The sequence below is a fragment of the Cannabis sativa genome, chromosome 8 (assembly GCF_029168945.1).
Source record: "Cannabis sativa cultivar Pink pepper isolate KNU-18-1 chromosome 8, ASM2916894v1, whole genome shotgun sequence".
In the NCBI taxonomy this organism is placed as follows: Eukaryota; Viridiplantae; Streptophyta; class Magnoliopsida; order Rosales; family Cannabaceae; genus Cannabis; species Cannabis sativa.
Window position 1 is genome coordinate 50,415,980 of NC_083608.1, and position 23,316 is coordinate 50,439,295.

The window sequence follows — 23,316 nt, forward strand, 5'->3', positions numbered from 1 at the left end:
GACCAATATAGGGCCCGATAGTAAGCCCAATGGTGCCTGATAGGTTCGATATGAGGCCTGCTATAGAGTCTGATTGTATTTTTTAGATTTATGATTTTTTTTTCTAGTTTGATAGGCCCGATATGTGGCCCGATGGCTTTGTACAAAATTTCTAACTTCTAATTTTTTGTGTTTTTTTGTAGTCTTATAGAGCTCTACGCCTTTTACTTACAGCGTCAGAATATTACACTGATCGTGTCACTTAGTGGGTGGTAGTTAGTATCACTCCAAGATCAAATTAAAATTTGCAGAGTTACAATTGTTGGAAAGGGTGAAGGAGAAATCCCCTTTCAAGCAATTCTTTGAGAGAGAGCCATTACAGTTTTCGAGTGCACTTATCCATCAATTGTTCATACACAAGATCAAGTCGGATAAGACAGACAAAGTTCACTTTTACATTGCAAAGAAGAGGTGTCAATTCAGTTGAGCTGAGTTTGCTCTAGTGACTGAGCTGAACTTGTTATCTGGACCTACTGAGTCCGAAGTTGAAGAGAAGACGACTTCAAACCGATTGATAGTGGAGTACTTCAATGGGAATCCATCCATCTCCATGGGTCAATTGCACAGAGGCTTTGAGAGTTGCACGAAAAATGACAATGTGTACAAGTTAGGGATGGTCTTATTTGTGATGGGTGTTCTCACTAGGAAAGAGCAGAAGACCATCGTTCTGCCATTTATTATTAGAATGGAAGACGACCTTCAGTTCATCTACAAGTACTCGTGGGGGAGATTTCTTTCAACATGCTAAAAGAAACTTGGAGTAAAGAATTCGTAGAAATGAAAAAATATAAGGATAAGAAGATTGAAAAGGTAACGACCCAAGAGTTGAAGTACTCCTCTTATGGATATATTGTAAGAGTCGAAGGAGTCGAACAAGTATCTAAGAGAGTGCTACTCGGGTCTGCACGACGTGGCTTGGTTCAAAAAGCTGCTTACGACAGGGGAATGACCTCTACAATCAGTGGTTCCTTTACCATTATTGGTTCCGTCTGGACGACTACTATTGGTACCAGGTGTTTGGAAATCTTCTCAATGGGGTCTTCTTCTATGCGTTAGTTGCTTCGATATTTGGTACTGTGACAGCCAGTAGTCGCGTGATCTGTAAGAAAAAATATCATGTAAGTTGTGCAATCCCACATCGCTTGGGGAAAATCAAGTGTGATGATTCTGAGACTATGTAGATATGGAACTATACAGTTAAAGATGACTTAAATGGATTGATTGGTACTACCTATATCAATAAAGTACATCTTATTTTCTAGTAGCTTACCATGCACGAAAGAACTCCACACATTAAGTGTGCTTAACTTGAGGTATTTTTAGGATGAGTGACCTCCTAGAAAGTTTTTTCCAAAAAGCGTACGAGGACAAAGAATGTTGGAAACATTCGTGTTGGTCTGTAAGGTTAGTCGGCATTCCAAAAAGTAGCCAGAGTGACATACTTGTGTATAATAGTTATCATTTTGTGATTGTAAGGACCTAATGGAGGCTTGAAGTAGGGGTGTTACAAATGGTATTAAAGTCTTGATCTAACCAAAAGTGTGGTCGACGAGGACGTCAGACCCTGTAAGGGGGTGATTATGACAATTAGTAGTCCCGTGACATACTCATGTATAAGAGTCATCATTATGTGGGTGTAAGGACCTAATAGAAGCAAGTATGGGCATTATAAATGTTATCAGAGCCTTGACCTACTTTGAAGTGTGGTCAACGAGGATGTTGAACCCCGTAAGGGAGATATTTTTTACAGTCAGTAGTCTCGTGATCAGTAAGGGAAAATATCGGATAAGTTGTGCAATCCCACATTTCTTGGGGAAGGTCAAGTGTGATAATTCTGAGACTGTGTAAGTATGGGACTACATAGTTGAAGATGTCTTAAATGGATTGATTGGTACTACCTATATCAACAAGGTGCATCTTATTTTCTGGTAGCCTATCACAAAAGAACTCCACAGTTAAGCGTGCTTAACCTAGAGTAATTTCAAGATGGGTAACCTCTTGGAAAGTTTTCCACTCGCACGTTGGAAACATTCGTGTTGGTTTGTAGGGTCAGTCATCAGTCCAATTGAAGCAGCCAGAGGGACGTACTCGTGTATAAGAGCCATCATTCTATGAGTGTAAGGACCTACTGGAGGCTTGAAGTGGAGGCATTAGAGGTACGATATTGGAGTCAAGTTCAAAGCTATAACAGGGACCTCTAACTCTTGGTCGTCTCTTACGTCATCATTGCCATCAAAATTCTATTCAAGGTCTGGACCATCACCAAAATTATCATCAAAGGGCATTCTTTCTACAATATCAGTTGTCAGCATCATAATGTTTAACTCAAGTAACTCATCGACCGTATACACCTCCAGATTTGTTTCTGGAATGAAAGTCACAACCTCACTACGAGTATCCTTAACAGTACTCGGTGTAGGACTTGAATTGATATATACATTCTTCTTTACCAAAGTCACAAATAGGGGAATAATTTCATATTGCTTCTTCCTTCCCAAGCATAGACAAAATAATCTTAGACCCTTACCATTTCTAATAACTTCAGGGCGATAAATTAACCCTTTCATGTACTTGCAATTCACTTTCAATTTTAAGTCATACTGCACTTTGTCAATATCGAGTTCTTCGTATAAAAGATCAACCAAACGTGAGTAGGTTACATTCGTATCAATCTCCATTATCAAATTTTCAACTATTTATAAACCTAATTTCCACCCTTAAGCTCCCAATCACCGTTATACATAATAAACGCAAAAACAGTTAAACCTGTGATCCACAAACATTAAAAAAAAAAAACACTATTATGAAAAGAAATAATAAGACAGGATAAATAATTCATGAAAATGAGTAATATATGAACTATATCGAACCCATATCAAACCTATATCAGCCCCAATCGGTCCTCCAAGAATAATTCAAAAACTGAATAACAAGCAGACACACTATCAGCCCAATGTCAGCCCACCATCAAACACAATTGGGTCACCCGCACTGCCATCAAAACTGACACTGAATCAGCCCATCGGGAAGACATCAGACTTAATAAGGTCATACACATTAGGTCCAATATCAGACAAGTGATCAGACCTAACATCGGACCCAATTTAAAGCTGACCAACCATCAGACAGATTATCGGACCCCTCGAGTAATCATCCCTGATCTTAGATCTAAGTACCTATCAGATTAGCATCGGGCTCCAATTGGGCACCATCAAACTAAGTGAAAAATAAATAAAAAACCAGTAAAACACAAAGAAAAGATAAAAACAAAGAATATTATAAACTAAATATAACAACTAACAACAAGATTAAACAAAGAATATTAATTATCCATTGAAAAGATAAGAGAATGATGATCGAGTTAAGTATCTTAAGAAGTATTATGGGTATATAACTAAAAGTTTGTCTAGTCTATTACCATTGAATAACTTCGGTGTAGGTTTAAAATTTTTCTTTGAACCATGCATATATAAAGTCAAATTTCTCATATATATATATTTATATAGGTTAATTAAAAATTTTATCTTGTACAAAATCATGTCTCTTGAACTTTTAAGGTCGTTAAAAATGCCTCTTGAACTATTGAGATTGTTGGATAAAATGACTTTTTTCCAATTTTTGTAAAAAAAATTGACATGGATGAAAGTTCAGAGGCCATAATTTAGTACATGTCAAAGTTCGAGGGGTATGATTTGGTAGATATCAAAGTCTGTGGAGCATGATTTAGTTAAACAATCACTGAAATAGTAAAATTGAATGAAATTAGACGAAAGTCCTTAAATCCAACAATTTCAATAATTCAGGGGGCATGATTTTGTACATGTCAAAATTTAGTGGGCAAAAATCCTAATTAGCCATATATATATGAGAAATGCTAATTACAACCTCTTAGTCAACCTCCACGTCCGAAATCACGTATCGAAATATATTTTTTCATAGCGGTATTTATTATAGTTACAATACCATCCCTTTAAACTTTTGAAAAATTTCGAATAATTTACAGTACCGAAAACAGAGTCCCTAATATTCCAGTTTACCACGCCCGTTCAAAAAACTTCAAACGTATTTTCGGCACCGTAAACTATTCGAAATTTTTTAAAAATTTACAGGAATGATGTTGTAAGCATAACAAACACCCTTGTGAAAAAAAAAAAATTGAAAAAAAATATTCCAACATATATTACAACAAGCGGTATTTATAATATACATATATAAATATTAATGATTGTTTATACAGTTGCCAAAAGCACCTGCATATAATCTGATCACTTTAGGGAATATAAAGTAACCCTAATTAATTGGGGATCTGATCATGATTATATAACTATATATATAATTATATAGATAATAGACTCATGAATAGTATATTATTACATTTACATGTAACATGTGCCAACTTTTCCAATTTTTATAATTAAGCATCTATTTTCTGTCACACCATATGTATTTTCAATCCTTAATTAATATTCAATATGAGCATAAACAGCCATTTTCTATTGTAATTTGTAAGAGAAATTATTAACTATCACCTTTTTACCATTTAGTTTCAAATGATCATTTTAGGGCTTTTAAGAAGCTTGCACCAACAAACAAGATGATTGTTACTATAAATCGATCTTTTGAAATCAAAGCTCATCATAAGTGTGTATATATATATATAAAAATAAATATATATATATATATATATATATATTTATATATATAGATGAGCATATATAGTTCTATAAATGAGTATCTATAGGACTATAAATTTTACAAGGGCATTTTCTTGTTTACAAGTCACATATATATAAAACCCTTTACTCAATCAATCAATCTCACAAAGGATAACTATATTGAGGAAAAAAAATATAAATTAATTTAATGATTCCACTTATTTTATTTATATAATATTTATGTTTTTGTTTGTTCTTGAATGTCTTATTATAAACAAAATATATTTAGAAAAAAAAAAAAGCAAAACCAACTCATGAGCATATATTGAAGTGTGTGTGTGTTTATGATAATAAAGTCATATGTGAACATAATTTACCTAGTCATTGTAATAAGAAATTACGAACCAAAATATTAAAATTAGTGGAGCTGATTTCTTCCTTTATTATTATTATTTTTTTCTTTTTCTATTTATTTATTTTATTTTTAATAGAGTTTTTTTATTTATATAATGTAAAATATAATTTTAATATATAGTGTAACTCGTAAAGATGGTAACTCAATTCAAATTGTAATCAACTCATACAATAATTTAAATTGTAACGAATAGAGCAACTTAAATCGTAAAAATAAAAATAAAATAAAAAGTGAGTGATTTCTTTTCAAATAATGTGTGAGTTATATAAATATGTATATATATATATATTTATAGAATATGATGATCAGGTGATTGTGAAAAAGAGCTCTCATTTTCAAAGTTTGTTCACCTATCAATTTTACACAAAACAACAATATAAGCTTCTTATATTTATGCATTTATCACATTTTTAAGTTATGACTCATATTAAACCATGTATATATATATATATGTATATATTTATATATAATATTTGTTTGGACAAAAAGAGATGCATTTTGGGAATAAGAAAGTCCATAAGTGCTTCATAAATTCTGATTATATGACTCAGGAATATTAATGTTAGTATCTTCCTTGGAGCTGAGATTTCTGAAATGAATTTTGTAAAAGTTAATAAATGAATATGAATACTTGTTAATTTCTTCTTAAAAAAATAATAAGGGAAATTAAATTATACATATTGTTGAGAAAATGCATGCATGCAATTAATTTGCAGTAAATTTTCAACAAAGGAAGCTAAAAAAAAAAAAGAAATAGAAATAACCCCAAGTTGTGATTGCATCACAAATAATAATAATAATAATAATAATAATAATAATAATTCACTTACTATTTGATTTTAATATTATTTAAAAGGTTTGTATGTTAGTTGCCTAATTTGACAATTTCTCTTCATATGTCTTTCTAGAGACAAATATTGAAACCTTTAAATATTATATATTTATTTATAAATAATTGAAAGGAACCTTCCACTAAATTCCTTGCTTGGGGACAACATGTCCCAAAGATGAAAGGAAATAGGTCCCAAACAAGGGTACAATAGATATATATGTCCAAAAACTATAATATCATATCATATCATATATCATCATGATACACATTAATTCATGGAAAATAGAATAAATAAATAAGCACTACTTCTACTCTGCACCTTTTTATGAAGAGCATTCATTTTCTTTTAATTATTTTAGCTGTTTATACTTTATAGTATCATTTTTAGGGTAAGTTTATATCACACATTCTTAAAAGGGTGTTTTGATAAATTTTCTATCTGTTATAATCGTGTACATTATAGTAATTTAATACTTGTAAATTTTTAACAAATTTCAAGTAGTTTACAATATCATAATAGACACAACTACTTTTTTTTAATACACGTAGTAAGTAACATAACATGTTCATCCTCCCGACACTAAATGGATGCGGTAGAGCATCTAGTACACACTTTGTGCCTATGTTTTCTTGGCGACCTTTCAATATTATCTTGAACAAAAATCTATATGCACATTTACATTGGATTTTTGGAGGGATAAGAACTCTGCTCAACTGAATTTACAATCTAATCAATTTGAGAGGAAAATTAATGTTTGTTAGAGAGCTTTATGTGAGTACTTCAAGATCATCATACATAATAATGTGATTATAGACACAACACACAATCTAGTAATTCTACTACACATAAGTCCAGATTTTACACACAAAAAAAGAGATTCATAATAAATCATATATAAGTTGATGAAGTTATATTAAAGATTTAAAAGAATCTAATGGAAGAATTTAAGAAAGTGCAACTCACTCCAAAACCAAGTCAAGTATTATTTTTTACCCTTTGGTCTTGTATTTATATATTTAATAAAAAAAATTAATTTCAAATCTTATTAATTAATTGGATCTATTAAGATCATCAATCACATACACAATATATATTATATAAAAATTTTAATTATTATAAATTGTCATTTTAAAAATAATTTCCATTATTAATAGTTATTGATTCTTTCTCATCCACCAAAAATAAAACAATAGTCATTCTCACAAATGCAACTTCTATTGTCTTCTTTTACTTTTTTAATAGATTAAAGTTTCATATATTACTTATGCTATTTGAATTTTTTTTAATAAACTTATATTTCTATATTTTCTTAGGGGGCATAGTTTCCTTTTCATAGGATTGAATCTTTTTTTTTTTTTTTTGATGAACCATAGGATTGAATCTTATGTACTAAGAAAAGAAAACAAGAACTATACAAACATATATTCTTCCTAAGTGGCAAGTGGTCAAAGTTTATCTTCCTCAAAAAAATAAAAATAAAAATAAGAGAGTATGAACCTCTTCTTTTTTTTCTCCTAAGCTCTTTTTTGTACTCATTGTGTAATTACATAACTACCCTCTCACTTCTAAATGGAGAATCCACACAACCAAATAGAGAATTAGGGGTAAATTGGTAATTTCAGAGAAAGGCAAACCAAGCTTTTGCTTTTTATAAACCAAATTATTTTATTAAAAGCAAAACACAAATAAAAGCAAACGTGGGATCAATTTTTTAAAGCTTTTATCAATAAGAACAAATAAGCTAACCATTATAAAAGTGAAAAAAATGTAAAATAATAATAATAATTGTGCATTGGGTTTTGATAAAGCTGTCAAAAAAGATAGGGTTTTAATGGAATTTGCAAAGTTTTGAAAGATTTTTTTTTCTTTTTAATTTAATGTTAGGACAAAATATGGCCCACATAAGGAGTTTAGTTTAGAGAAAGTGGGGGTAGGTCAAACTAACTAAAGCTAGTATGAACATTAAATTGGTTTTTGTATAAGTAATTTGAATAATTAGTAATGGAATTTATATCTTTATTGTGAGTATAATTATGTGTATCTAAATGTACCCTTATAGTGTTTTTTTTGATTCTAAACCTAATTAATTAATCATTCAATTATTTAGGAATGCCTTCAAAACTCCAACTAACTTCTTTTTAACACATAATCCAATCCATTACAACCTAATTTATAATTTTAGTACATGAATCATTAAAGTCATATTGAAAAGTGCAATGTTTCATTTATTTTCATTATTATTAAAAAACTATGTATTTCATTATTAGTATTATTGCTTCATAATTAATGAGTAGGTTTTTTTGCCTTGAACATGATTATGTGTATTATAATTCATTTAACATTTGTTTAGACTTTAGAGGCATATTTTTAAGCATTAAAAAATCATTGACAGATATATTGAATTTTGACACATTTAGATTTAGCTATAAATATATGAGGAATATTAAAATGCACGAGTTATGTTTAACATTTTTTTTTGTTTCCATATTACTATTAATATAATTAAGTATCGTGTCTCATATAATTTAATAAAATAATTTTTAGATAATATTGTTAATCAATCGCAAGGTGTCACCTTTAGAAAGTGTTAGACACCACTGCCCAATAACAATACTCTTTATATATATGAGAAATTAATGCTAAAATGTATCATTGACGCCTAGAATATACTTAAAGTGTAATGTAGCATTGCTTAAAGTGTCATATTACTATCAATATAATTTAGTATTAAATCTCACATAATTTAATTTAATTTTTATTATAAAATATTATTACAATAGAATTTTTATCTAAGAATATACTTAGGATGAAACAAATTATATTTTAATTGAGAAGTTATAACTAATTAAATAGAGTTACACTAGAAAAAAAATCAAAACACCAAAAAATATCAATGTCCTAACAATAACAATAAACAATCCTTAATATTATATTATAATAAAATTATTTTTAAGTAAATATAATATTTATACATGTATTATAATTTTGAAAAAAATTATTAATTTTAAATAATAAATTTATAAATTATATATATATTTTATTAAGATATAATTATTCTTATATATAGATATTTTTTTTTAATATGTGACTTAGAAAATATATAATTAAGAAGTTATTTTTATATAATTATATTAAATTGAGATTTTTTTTTTATAATAAATTAAAAGTTATTTTTGAAAAGAGTATTATTAAATATAAAATTTAGTGTAATTATTTACCGTGTCATTTTTGGGTGGTGCCCTATAAATGCTCGTCTAATATATATAGGGACATAATTTTGTCCCGTGATGTACTTTCACGAAATGTATTTCATGGTATATTAGATGAGTCTCTACATTAGATGAGTGTCACATTACTATTTTTTAACCCTAATTAACTAGATCAATATCTCAGCCCTCAGATCAAATAATTCTCTTATCTAACGGTTACCGCAAGACAAAATCATGTCTCTATATATATATATTATAGCACATAAAATGAATTAAAAACCATAAAATGAATTAAAAACCATAATTTCACCCACTTATGATAATTACATTTGTTTCTTCAAATACAATTTATGAGTTTATTCTAATAGTAATAGATGGTTAACATATTTTGACTACAATAAGCTTATTATGTATACGTAACATGTTTTGACTAATTTATAATATATATACAATATTTATTTATTTTATATAAGTGGCTTATTCATTTTCTTTCAAACAAATTATGTTTTGTTCAATAAATAAATTAAAGATAATAATTGGATAAGAGGGGAATAAATGGTTAATGGCAAGAGCGTACGTACAACGCACATGATTTCATAATAATAATAATAATAATAATAATAATAATAATAATAATAATAATAATAAATACGGAAGATAATTTTAAAATAAAATTAAAAAAAAAAATTGTTGCTTTGTTACAAAATTGAAAGATAGAAGGAAAGTCCACCCTACATCCTTGTAATTATTAATAATATATTTTTTTCTAAGAAAAAAAATTATTCATAATAATTTAGCTTGTATTTTTTTATCATAATAATTTGTTTGTATTTTTTGGGTGGTATAATTTAACACTTTGCACATTTATAATAGCCATAAATTTAGTCTCATCTCATTTTTTCATAATTAACTTGCATATAAATTGAGATTTTAAAAAATACATTGTTTTTAATCAATTTTTTATGATTCTTAAAAATGCAATTTTTAAGATCATTTATTTGAATGATACAATTTTTAAGATTATTTAACTGAAATGCACAATTTTTAAGATTATCTGCTTGAAAGATACAATTTTTATATATGACATGAAATAATAAATATATAATAAACACACATCACATATTATTAAAAAAAAACATTTCTTTTATTAAAAAAAACAATCTTTTTTGTAGCAAAAAAAAAAAAAAACAATCTTTGATAGATACAGTTCTCAAATTTAAGGTTTTATTAAAAGAATTGAAACCATAACTCAAATAATAACTAATCATATCTCAATTTTAAAAAATATCATTAATTAATTACAAATACTTAAGTTCAATTTCTCATTATTAAATTATAATTTTAAAACTTTAAGTGTCGAGTTAATTAACACATGACATGACAATAAAAATATACTAATAAAAAAAATGATATGTAAATAATAATCTAATTTAATAACTAAATACTTACCGTTAAAAATTAGACTTAAATATTTATCTATAATTAAAAATTAAATATATATATTTATTTATAATTAAAAATTAAATTTATCTATTAACGCGACAAATAACTCTGATAAAAATAAAAAACTTTACTTATTATTTATTAATTACCTTTCATGCAAATTAATGCAATAATAAAATAATATGTGTATATATATTATGGGTTACGTTAAAGCGTAATCCACATTTTGGAAACTTCTGCCATATAAGGTGGTTGTTGTCTTGCTTCAAGGGCCCTTCTCTCTCTTAATCTCTCTCTCTCCTCCATTACACATCTCCTCTATCTATGAGAATATGAGATATGAAATGAGATATCAAAGACTCAATCTTTACATATTTGTTCTTGTTATCTAATATTTGTTGCTATTAATAACTCTTAATTTTCATTTGGGTCAATCAATCACCCGTAATTCCCAGTTGGGTTTTTCCTTTTTTGATTTTTTATTGGGTTTTTGGCTATATATATAAGAGAGAGAGAGAGAGAGAGAGAGAGAGAGAGAGAGAGCTAAAAAAGCAATGGGCTTTGCTGCCGCAATTTTTATCGGCGTGGCCGCAATTTTACTCCCGGCGGCGGTGGTTCTGTGTGAGTTTCCGGCGAGTTTGAAGCTTGAGAGAGCTTTTCCTTCTAACCATGGAATCCAACTGAGTCAACTCGTTGCCCGAGATAGACTCAGACATGGAAGGATGTTGCAGTCTTTGGATGGTGTTGTTGATTTTCTAGTTGAAGGGACTTTCGATCCCTTTGTTGTTGGGTACTTTATTTATTTATTTATTATATCATCAATTTCATGCAATTTTTCACTTGGGGTTTTCATTTTTTCTTGTTTTTATTTCAAAGTTTGTAACTTTATATGTATTTAGCTTGGAATTTTCAATGATGGGTTTTCATTTAATTTTGAATTGGATTTTCTTCATTTGATTACTCATTTGAAGTTTTTTCTCTTTGGTTTTTAGTGCTATAGTTGTCTTTGGATATTTCTTAATAGACAAAACATGTTCAAGCTAGCTGTTTCATTTTAAGGATTAGTTTATCATAATTTGGCAACAAAAACAACAGTTAAAAAAAGTACTAATAAATGTGATTCATGTCCTTTCTTTGTCTTGATTTGGGTTTATGAGATTCTGTTCTTTGTTTACTTGTTGACTATATGATTCTTATTCCTTTTCATTTTTTTTTTTTATAGGTTGTATTATACAAAACTTCAATTGGGTTCTCCACCAAAAGATTTCTATGTCCAAATTGATACAGGGAGTGATGTTTTGTGGGTTAGTTGTGGTTCCTGCAATGGCTGCCCTCAGACTAGTGGTCTCCAAGTACTACTTCTCAATCACTCACTCTTATTTGTATTATAAATTCACTATCTTATGTTTTTTTCCATATCATTGAGGCTTGAGTTGGTCCAAAAGTACTTCTGATGTTGGTTGGGTAACCAGTGAGTTTCGACTTTAGTAGCTTTCTGAAGTAGAGCTTTGGGCCTTTGTGAAAAGAGTTATGAAGCTTTTCAAACCTTATATGTATTGTCTTATGTCTTTTCCATATCATTGAGGCCCGAGTTTGTCCAAAACTACTTCTGATGCTGGTTGGGTAACTAAGGAGTTTCAACTTTAGTAGTTTTCTTAGAACCCTTTGTGAAATCAATTGTGAAGCTTTTCAAATCTTATATGTATTACATTCATTGTCTTATGTTTTTTCCATATCATTGAGGCCCAAAAGTACTTCTGATGTTGGTTGAGTAACCAGTGAGTTTCGATTTTAGTAGCTTTTTGAGGAAGAGCTTCAGGCCTTTGTGAAAACAGTTATGAAGCTTTTCAAACCTTATATGTATTGTCTTATGTTTTTTCCATACCATTGAGGTCCAGGTTGGTCCAAAAGTAATTCTGATGCTGAGTTTCAACTTTAGTAGTTTTCTCAGGAAGAGCTTCGGGCCTTTGTGAAAACAATTGTGAAGCTTTTCAAATCTTATATGAATTATATCCTTTGTATTATGTTTTTTTTCCATATCATTGAGGCCCGAGTAAGTCCAACAGTACTTTTGATGTTGGTTGGGTAATCAGTGAGTTTCAACTTTAGTAGGGAAGAGCTTCGAGCCTTTGTGGAAACAATTGTGAAGTTTTTCAAATCTCGATTCGAGTTTTTTATTTTTCCTTTTTCTATTTACAGATTCCACTCAACTTCTTTGATCCCGGGAGCTCATCAACATCGTCCTTAGTCTCTTGTTCGGATAAAAGATGTAGTCTTGGAATCCAATCATCAGACTCTGCTTGTTCTTCTCAGACAAACCAGTGTTCATACACATTCCAATATGGAGATGGTAGTGGAACCTCAGGCTACTATGTTTCTGATTTGTTGCACTTTGACATGGTTGTTGGAGCTTCCATGATTCAAAATGCTTCTGCTCCTATTCTTTTCGGGTAAGCTAGCAAAAGTTTGCTTCGTCGTCATTTCACTTTTTTTGCTTGGACCCTTGGAAGTCATTGGCTATTCTTGATGTGAAAACAAACAGGTGTAGTACCTTGCAAACTGGAGACTTGACAAAGTCAGATAGAGCTGTTGATGGAATTTTCGGGTTTGGACAGCAAGGAATGTCTGTTATCTCTCAACTGTCTTCACAAGGAATAGCACCAAAAGTGTTCTCCCATTGCTTGAAGGGAGATGATAGCGGTGGAGGTATATTAGTTCTTGGCGAAATCATCGAGCCAAACATTGTTTATAGTCCACTTGTTCCCTCCCAGTAAGTTTTTTTCTTACATCTTTAAATGTGAATGGATAATAGTTACGCAATTCTATTCAAATTTGTATCCTCAAGTTTTGCTATAGACATTTTTCGAGTTTGTGATGCAATGGAGTAATTGAGGAATAGTTTTCGGTTTTAATGAAAATATAGTTTGAAAGTATAATCTTTGAGTTATAAACTATTATTTCAGGCCTCACTATAATCTGAATCTGCAAAGCATTTCTGTAAATGGTCAAGCAATATCCGTTAATCCATCAGTATTTGCAACATCGAGCAACAGAGGAACCATTATTGATTCCGGTACAACTTTGGCTTACCTTGCTGAAGAAGCATACGAGCCCTTTATCAACGCTGTAAGTACCCGAAAAAAGAGCAATTTATCTACAAAAGTAGCCTTCTTGACACACTTGACGCCTTATCAAGAAGGCTACTTTGCAAAAACAAATAATTTTCACTAATTGCTCATAATTATAACATCAACTTATCTTTGTGCTGCAGATTACCAATGCAGTTTCACAATCTGCAAGACCTGTTCTTGCCAAGGGAAGTCAATGTTATTTAATCACCTCCAGGTTCTTTCCTTATTTCGTTTAGTTTAACCTGTTATTTTGGCTTTTCGAGATAATCCAAATTCATCCATTAACTCTTGAATGTTTCGGGGCACAGTGTCACTGAGATATTTCCTCAAGTTAGTTTGAACTTTGCTGGTGGTGCCTCCATGTATTTGAGACCTCAAGATTACCTTATTCAACAAAATTCGATTGTGAGTAACAGTTATATATTTACCTGCAGAAACTACTGTTTTTCGATTCTCAAATGTTTAAGCCGAAACTGATATATTTTCTCTTACATGACACAGGGTGGTGCAGCAGTTTGGTGCATAGGATTTCAGAAAATCCCGGGTCAAGGGATAACAATTCTAGGAGGTATACAACATCATAACACCACACTTAATTGAATTGTAACTTTGTGAAAGATCTGTAGCTCATGAATCGCCAAACTACTTTTCTCAAAAGTTTAGTTTTTCCCACGTTCGAAAAAAAAGTGTTAATGACTGCTTACCGAAACTTAGGGTATGCTCGGTTAGAATGAACGAATACATAGGAATAAGAATGAAATAAAAAAAAATCTTGCATTGGATGATCTTTTCCATTTCATTATTTCCAACCAAACGCAACCTTATATTTTTTCATGTTGAATATATCTTAAAATGATCCTCATTTTGCTGCAGATCTTGTCCTCAAAGACAAAATTGTTGTTTATGATTTGGCTGCTCATAGAATTGGATGGACAAACTATGATTGTAAGTTTCCAACCTCTTACACAAAACAACAATTGGATGCCTTTGATTAGATTATTGATCTGATGTCTGATCTGTTGTTTCATAGGTTCCATGTCGGTTAATGTCTCGACAACTTCAAGTATGGGAAAAACCGAATTTGTGAATGCGGGGCAACTAAGCGATAGCAGTTCACATCAGAATGAAGCTTACAACTCTATACTTAGTTGGACACTAATAGGCTTCTTTATTCACATAACAATTCAGAGGACATTCCAGTTCTTATAGTGAAAAAAACACAAAGAGATAATAATAACAAAATAAAACTACCGATTCTTTTTCCCGCCGGTTATTTATTCATGGCGGCCGGCGAGTAAGCAAGTTACTGTTTTGATCAGAGCTAATGTCTGTTCAGTGTGCTTATTATAGGTTTTAGCCATAATTTGCTTCTTTTTTTTTAACTCGAAGTCTGACTTTTATTGGCATGAAGCTGATAGAAAAGAGAAAAATATATATATTGTAGAGTTTAGATGTTTGATATGGTGAGGTTGTAAATCACAATTTATCCAACAATTGTTGATTAAATAGCATTATTTGTTTGATTAGTATAAACAAAGTTACTCATATTTGTGTAAACAAATCCAACATCAAGTTAGATTAGATCGAACATAACTCACTATTGTTGTACTTCGTTTTTTTCTTTTTGTTAAGAACTGCCTGAAGTTCTAACTAAAAAAATGAAATGGAGGCTCATTACTTCTATTAGACCACATACAAACATCCTTAAAAAACTTGACAGTTAAAGTTGTTAAGTTGTTTAGAATTTTCAATTAAGTTAGTTAAATCAATGCACCAAGGTTACTTTAGTCATTTCAGTCAGCTGTAAAACTTCTATTTAAGCCTTGTAATCTCTTGTAATTAGTGAAACACGAATTCATATTGAATAAGAGAGAAAGAGTTTGGGAAATCTGAAGCCAAAATCAGTGTTGTTGGAGAAACTCAAGCTGAGCTTTTGGAATTGAATTTTGGACTTAGCTCTTGGTGGTGCACCATACTGAACTTGAGCTTTGTAATCAACTTGATTAATGTAGAAAACAACTAAGGAAAGTAACAGAAAATAAGCCTTTTATTTTGGATGAAAGCTGGATTTTGACGATGAAAGATTAAAAATGGAAAAATAAAATAGAATGTGATGAAAAAAAATTGTTTTTTTTTAAGTTTGATATGAAAAAAATATTGTTAAATTGAATGTATTTTATATAATTTTTCTTTCCATACCAAATATAAAAATTTACTATTTTTATTTCCCGCTTTTATTTTTCTTACATTTTACCAACCTTTTTCTTTCCTCAAAATACTAGTGATAATATTTGACTTGTTTGTTTCCCTTTCATGACTGATATTATCATGTCATGACTCGTGAGTATCCTGGTAATTGAATAAATCAATCACTAATAAAATAACAATTAGTAAAACGAATGAGCCTTGAAAATTTAGTTAATACTAATTATCTATGCATTTAATGAATAAACAATAAAGATCAGAATAAAAACATACTAAATCAAATAAAAAACAAAACAGATAATGGGTAAAGTCGTTAAGACAAAATTGATTCATAATCAATTTCAAAAGTAAAAACTGTGGTAACCCTTTACATTTGCAGAGCATATATATATTTACCACTGCTGCTAATATCATCATCAAGCAAACGATATCCAAAAAAAGACTTTCACCTGAGACCCCTTAAACTTTTCACCAAAATGAACTCTTATCAAGTAAATTCCATCAGAAAAAACTAACCCCATTCTCCAACCACCAAAGTCCAAACCGAACCAAAAAAGAGTTAGAACAAGCTTATAAGAGATCTGATTTCTAAACGTAGAACATAACATCTTTCACATTATCTTTAATCATCGGGAGAGGGCGGAATGTTTTAGGACCAGCTCTACCACCACTTGATGACGATGCAGACTCAGAATAATCTCCTTCAATGTAATACCGAGCGCGAAATGCTGCCAAGTGAGCATAATATGCTGGAGGAACTGCAATCACAAAGAATCAACAATTACTACATAACAGTGATGAAAATAATGAAAGGGTAAGAAGTGTCAAAGACACAGCTCAGCTCTTACCGATGGACACTGCTTTGGTACATCTTGCATACCTGGAAAACCAAAATTCGGGTTGTTAAGAAAAAATAAACTTGAAAAAACGAAGAACGGAAAATGAAATGGAGAACAAGGAAAAAGGAATATTTACGTGTAACAGAGATTGTTCGTGAGAACTTGCAGGGCATCGGCAGTGAATTTGTTTTCATCGTACAAGACATGGTAATGAGAAGGACGACTAGTTCCCTGAAAAAGTATACATAAGAATGAGCAACCATTAATATTTTTTCTATGTTAAAAAAATAAGACAATTAGATTTCTAAATGATAATAAAATTTGGACCTGAATTCCAGCATGACTATTGAGGTAGAAATCAAATTCGGTTGGATGGCAGATTTGGGTGTCAACAACAGTGCCTATAACAAATAATAAAATCAATTGGATTTCCCTGGTAATTTTTAGTCATATTGATGTATTGGTACGCTATGTATTAAGGAAAAAACTAAACCTGGTTGGATGTTGCCACTCCTGTCCATTGAATCACGATTGTTGTAATCAGCTGGGAAAAGGCGAGTGTGATGCCTTTTCTGAACAACAACAAACGTAACTCGAGGAAGATATCCTTCCTCGAGCGAAGAACATGCCTGTACATGAATGAACAAACTATAATCAGTATAAGTCACAGACATGTTATAGGGCTCGATCATTTGATGATAAGAGTAATAAATACCTTTCTTATGGCATCCATCTCGTAAAGCAGAACCTGACTGAACTGCCCTTCACTAACACCATCTCTGCCAAAGAGCACAAAACACAGTCAATTAAAGCAAAGTAATGAAAAATTAAATTTTTACTGAGGTAAATAAATAACCTGTAGAATATAATCCTAGCTGGTTTGACTCCAGTTGCTCTTCTGAAAGAAATCAAGTGTTCCCTGTTTGAGGAAGAAAAAAAAATTATTTAGTAAAATATACAATAGGAGAGTCTCAAAAGTTCAATAAATGTAAACATGGTTACTCTCACCTTATCATTCCTCCATGTTTTTTATCACCAGTAGTTTCTTTATAAAGGTCTTGGATGATCTCTTCACGGTGCTGCTGTGCAGAGACCAAGGCTCTATATTTGGACACCTCAGGCCAATCCATTGAAGCAACAACCTGATTCAAGTAAAAGCAATTGAGATGTTATCTCTCGCAGAAAAAATAGAGCAAAAAGACTATTAATTAGTAATTACTTACAGCTGCTATGGAAGGGCTAGAATCCTCTCCAGGTTGTGGATGTGTTACATCAGCACCGAAGATTATGGTTGGGACATCAGACACAAAAGGAATTTTCCTGTTTAGAGCATCACTTAACACGGTATTCCGGCCACCAACCTATACAAAACAGATATAAAAATAAACAACACAGTAGCACCAACTAGAACAAATAATGAATCGATATCGAATTCAGGTAAATGAACCTTATGGTTAATTTTCAAGGAAAGATTCTCCAAATACTGTTTATTGAGCTTTACAGCCTGTTTAGGTTGACAGCACTGTGAAACAATTCCAAGCTCAGTTTCACATATTCGTTTAATCGTCCCTGAAAAAGACAAACAAGGTTTATTTAGCAAACAGAAAATTCCAAACTTCATATTTACAAGTCTTGGTCATGTTGCTCACCATATGTGCCAGTAAAATCAGGCAAGATAACAATCAACAGCTGCAATTGTTTGTTTGCCTTCTTACATTGTTCGTGAACAGATCTCAAAGCGTTCTCAATTTGATTTGCAGGCCAAGCAGAGCAGGGAATTACTGGTCTGGTTTGAAACACCTTCAAGGTATCCAACATGATAAAATGTCATTCATAAAAAATCAATTATGCAATTTCACAATAAAAGAAATGAGACAAAAACATCCAGCAGCAATCATACCATCCCACGACTGAGGCACATATTGACCAATTCTGGACAAAATCGGTTGTGTATATCCGCATTGTACCGCGAGAAGTTCACACATGTCCAATTATCTACTCGGCCTCCATTGATCATTTTCTGTAATTACCCAAAACAAAAAATAAAGAGATGAATCATAAACCTCTTCACAAACATCATAACAAAAAGCAAAAAGGAAAACCATTAATACATATAAAGATATATCATTTACTTTGTTGATCATGTTCCATTGCCCAAAACGGGGTTGTTCACTAGCATCCCTCCCAGTACCATGGTAAAGAAGCTTCACACATTAAACAAGTTAGTTCCATACATTAAAAAAAAAATAATAAAATAAAGAAGTTCAAATTGAATGTGTAAAATCTAAATTGAAAATACCAATGGTGGAGTCAAAACTCGAGCTTGAACTGAAGTCATATCATTGGCAACATTGATACCAAAGTCCTGAACAATCTCCTGCTTGCTGAAATTGTTTTGCTGAACAGTTTGTCGAATGCTTCCTTCCCTATCAATTGGTCTTTGACAAGTTGCCCTTAACAGATTGGTTACTTGCCTTTCATTAAGTTTCTTGGAGTATCTTTGCCCCTCAACAATGGTACAAATCTATAAAATACACCACATTAAGAAATATAACAATAAAAATACTTGTTATCCATAAGATCTTTAGAAGACAAAAGCACAATGTTATTAAAACTATCAAAGGAACCTCCATTGGCAAGTAGATAGGCTTGGTAGCACTCCCTGCTTGCAGAGCAGGCCATGTCACATATTTCAGTCTGATTTTGTACTTCTGTTGAAAATAAGTGGCAACCGAAATCTGCTTTGGCTGATCATCAAGAGTAAACCTAAAATGCAGAGAATAGTTTAAATCAAACAATGAAAAATCAAATGACAACACGACACAGCAAATACAAGAATAGAATAGTAAGATCATGACATATAAGCATACTCACATCAAATTGTTCAGAGGCTCATTCGATACCCCAGTAATCTTATACGTCCTTGTGTTCTGTAAATGACTACAAGCTACTTTGATCCCTCTCAAATTCTTTTTCAACTGTAGCATTGAATGAAGAAATATATTAATGAAAAAAACGCTCAATAATCTAAATCAACTGAGAAACTATAAACAACTAAATACCTGAACTCGGACTTGATCCTGCAATGGTCGTGAGTCGTCTCTCAAGTTAAAGTGTTTGAAAACAAAATCAATTACATTCAATGGTTCATAAAAAGCTCTTGCTGACACATCTACAAAACAATTTGAATCATAAAAAGAATTGTCAGGCCAAGAACATCTACACAAAACAGCATAAAAACTGTAAATAAGATATGATGCAATACCGATATTGAGTGAAAGCCCCAATTGAGTTGGCCTTAAACTTTGATAGTATCCTTTCCAATACATTATCCCATCTCCAAGCTCACCCTTACCAGGGCGGCCCAGTGTGGGATGAAAAAAGGACCTCCCCACAACTGTATACCTACAGTAACAATATATACACACATTCAAGCCACTTTAGAACAATACATGGCACAAAACATACCCAAACAAAAATAAAGGAAGACTCTTACAGTTCGGATGGAGCCCCTCTGAGAGCAACATCCAGAGCTTGTAGAGTCTCCTGAGGAGCATCAAGTTGCCTGCTCTGTAAAAACTGCCGGAGATGATGTAAATCCGGCTTAGAAGCAAACTTGATCACAACCGTAAACTCACGTTTCCTGCGGCTACTTAAGGCCAAAACATGAAATCAGAAAAATAAAAAATACAAACAACACAAAATCAATGAAAGTAAAAATGAAATATACATATATAATACCTTTTTGTAGAACTGGAGCCTCCAGGTCCAGTGTCATTGTCAGCTAACTCGATTTTAAACTCTTTTGAACTAAACGGCAACTCTCCAGCAGTGTAGATAGACTTTCTACCGTCATAAGCAACTCTCAGGTTGCCTAAGTGAGAAGCACGGTAAAGATTCCCTAATTGGTTTATAATCTCTCTAGTTACTTTCTTAGATGTAACCTCAGGAGTTATAGTTACCTGTAAAATGAGTGACAACTCAATGCAAACAAATACATAACCGATCACACAGAAACGATGAACAAAGTTTACAAAACATCAAAAACGTATTACTAATTCAAACATATAAATATAGACATATATTACGACTGAAGAGTCCAAATATATAAACGATAAAACAAAAAAGTTGAACAAAGTCACAAAACAGGAAAGAAAACTTCAAATATGCACAAATATATATATGTAAGCAGTTACTTACATCGTAATGGCAGAGATCTCTTTCAGCAACCTTGACTAAGAAATGATTAGCCTTAACTACACACTTTCTACCAACAGTACCATAACCAGGTCTAACCGGAAACCTAACGGATTTCGACGACGCTGGAGGAACTCTCACAGTGGCCGCCGCCGCTGGATCCTGCAATGTCAGTTTCTTATCAACTTCACGGCTCAACGAAGAAGCAGTAGAAGTAGTCGATGACGATGGACCTGGCACCGGCGCGGGAATTGAAGGTTGAGGAATCGGAGTAGTTGAAGCATAACCACCACCACCACTCCTTCCTCCTCCTCCTCTTCCTCCTCTGCCACCACCACCACCACCACTTCCTCCACCTCTCTGAAACGTTGGAGAAGGAGAAGACTGATCGGGACGATCATCGGATCGCCGACCACCACCCCTACCACGGCGAGACATTGCGATTTTCAGATGAAAGTTAGAGAGAGAGTAGTTAGAGAGAGAGGGAAAATTGAAAATGAAAATGGCATTTCTTCTCAGAGTCTCCTTTTATAGGAAAAAATAAAATAAAAAAATCAAATTATTTATTTATTTATTTATTATTTTAATTAAAAATTGGAAGTTTCTTTGTGAAGTTTTTTTAACGAGGAAAAAAGTCGAAATAACTAAGCTAATTCTCTGACTGTGTATATTTACAAATATATCCCTGTTATTAATTTTTTTTACTATGTATAACTAAATTGTTTGAAATTAATTATTAATAATAATAATTAAAGTATTCCGAAATAGAAGGCTAATAAGGGATGATGATGTTTTAGTGGGAATCGGTTCATTTCTCAAGGTGATTATTCAGTTACTTTTCTTTATTCTAATACAAATTTTGGGAATGTTTACTTAAAAAGAATTAATGGTATTGATTTATTAGAAATGCTAAAAGTCACTTGTTTAGTCTAGTGACTTTCTATTTATTAATATTGTTATTGGTTTAACCAAGTATTAAATTTTATATAATTTAATGTAATAATATTTAGAGAGTATTATTAACCAATGGCAATGTTGCATAACAATAATCTTGATTTATATATAAATTTATTAAATTTAAGAAAGAAAGAAATAATGAGGGCTGAAAAAAATAAATAAAAAGGTTATTTCTATGATTATGAAATATATTTTTCTTTTTCTTAACTTATTTTTTTTTTAATTTTAATTTTATCAATTAAGATGAAAAAAGTATTTATGTCCTTTAAAAATCCTTAAACAAAAAATAATTACATGCTCTAACAATTGTAGTTTGTCAAATTAAAACATTCTGATTATCTTTCCCAATTATATAAATAAAATAATATGATTCTGTATTTCTTTCCAAATAATTTAGTAAACAGCATTACAAAATTATTTTTTTTGATTATTTTTTATTTTAAACTAATTTATTTCTATCATTAATTATTCTGATTCTACCTACAATTTACAAACAATAATAATATTTCCATCTTATAATTCTACTATTTTTAATTATTTTTTCATAAAATAACTATTACTACTTAAAAATTATAAATACATATAAACTTTTAATATTTTTTCATAACAGATTTAGTTTTGTAAAATTATTCAAATCCATAGTTGGATTTTTAAAAATTATTTATACATTTCTAAAGAACTGTTTGACTTCATAACTTAAAAATTATTTTTAATTTTAAAAAATAGAAAATAATTTTTAAAAAATAATAAGGATCCTTTCGCAAAATTTTTTAAAAATAGTTTTTAAAAAATTGAGTTTGAAAAAAACTAAAGAAAAAATAGAAAGCATAAAGATATTGTTTTCAATTTTCAATTTTTTTTTGTCCAATATAAAATATTTTATATTTTTTCTCACATAAACTTGGAATCAAACCCGAAATCGGACCCGGATCCCGGACCCTAACCCCGGACTTGGACCTCGACCTAGACCCTGGACACCAAACCAGAATGCTGACACGAACCCGGACCCTGACCTCAAACTTCGAACCCCAACCTCGACCCAGACCTGGACCCAAACTTGGACACTGAACCCCAAACCTTAACTCGAACCTCAACCTGAACCCGAACCTGAACCAGACCCTAGACCCTGAACACCAACTCGAACCCGGACCCGAGACTTGGACCCTAGACCCAGACCCTAAACTCGAACACGAGACCCAGACCGGGACCTGGACCTGAGACCCGAACCTGGACTCAGACCCTGACTCTAAACCTGGACTTGGACCCCAAACTCAAACCCTGACCCCAGACCCGAACTTGGACCCAGACCCCAACCCAAATCGCAGACCTCGACCCGAACTCGAATTTGAAACCCCGACCCAGACTCCAAACCCCAAACCCAGACCTGACTAAG

The 23,316-nt window shown here is 31.4% G+C and overlaps 2 protein-coding genes across 3 annotated transcripts; one reads left to right on the forward strand and one right to left on the reverse strand.

The window, feature by feature from the left end:
* Window positions 1-10,811: 10,811 nt before the first annotated feature.
* LOC115700994 (aspartic proteinase 36) lies at window positions 10,812-15,262 on the forward strand. The gene is made up of 10 exons (XM_030628672.2): window positions 10,812-11,384; window positions 11,817-11,946; window positions 12,794-13,044; window positions 13,137-13,364; window positions 13,558-13,720; window positions 13,866-13,939; window positions 14,034-14,130; window positions 14,227-14,293; window positions 14,599-14,670; window positions 14,756-15,262. The coding sequence occupies exons 1-10, from the start codon at window positions 11,149-11,151 to the stop codon at window positions 14,932-14,934; spliced, it is 1,497 nt and encodes a 498-aa protein (XP_030484532.1). The 5' UTR covers window positions 10,812-11,148; the 3' UTR covers window positions 14,935-15,262.
* Window positions 15,263-16,186: 924 nt separating this feature from the next.
* LOC115700515 (protein argonaute 5) lies at window positions 16,187-21,465 on the reverse strand. Of its 2 annotated transcripts, none has more exons than XM_061102241.1 (21): window positions 20,970-21,465; window positions 20,511-20,731; window positions 20,266-20,418; window positions 20,035-20,174; window positions 19,832-19,941; window positions 19,644-19,747; window positions 19,397-19,535; window positions 19,069-19,293; window positions 18,902-18,973; window positions 18,670-18,789; window positions 18,419-18,569; window positions 18,217-18,338; window positions 17,993-18,130; window positions 17,778-17,911; window positions 17,626-17,688; window positions 17,485-17,548; window positions 17,263-17,398; window positions 17,097-17,170; window positions 16,906-17,000; window positions 16,779-16,810; window positions 16,187-16,688 (listed from the first exon to the last, which is right to left on the reverse strand). In XM_061102241.1, exons 1-21 carry the CDS (start codon window positions 21,402-21,404, stop codon window positions 16,519-16,521), a joined length of 2,898 nt encoding a protein of 965 aa, XP_060958224.1. In that variant the 5' UTR covers window positions 21,405-21,465; the 3' UTR covers window positions 16,187-16,518. The 2 variants fall into 2 exon arrangements, with proteins under 2 accessions (XP_060958224.1, XP_060958223.1); XM_061102240.1 differs by having other exon boundaries at window positions 20,266-20,421.
* Window positions 21,466-23,316: the final 1,851 nt, after the last annotated feature.

Bases quoted from the DNA above. Each gene is read 5' to 3' on its own strand.
- LOC115700994 (XM_030628672.2), top strand. From the start codon at position 11,149: ATGGGCTTTGCTGCCGCAATTTTTATCGGCGTGGCCGCAATTTTACTC. The intron at 11,385-11,816 runs GTACTTTATTTA...TTTTTTTTATAG, and splicing joins TTCGATCCCTTTGTTGTTGG to GTTGTATTATACAAAACTTC. The intron at 13,045-13,136 runs GTAAGCTAGCAA...GAAAACAAACAG, and splicing joins TCTGCTCCTATTCTTTTCGG to GTGTAGTACCTTGCAAACTG.
- LOC115700515 (XM_061102240.1), bottom strand. From the start codon at position 21,404: ATGTCTCGCCGTGGTAGGGGTGGTGGTCGGCGATCCGATGATCGTCCC. The intron at 18,339-18,418 runs GTGAGCAACATG...TGTCTTTTTCAG, and splicing joins TGATTTTACTGGCACATATG to GGACGATTAAACGAATATGT. The intron at 17,549-17,625 runs GTTATTTATTTA...GCTCTTTGGCAG, and splicing joins GCTAGGATTATATTCTACAG to AGATGGTGTTAGTGAAGGGC.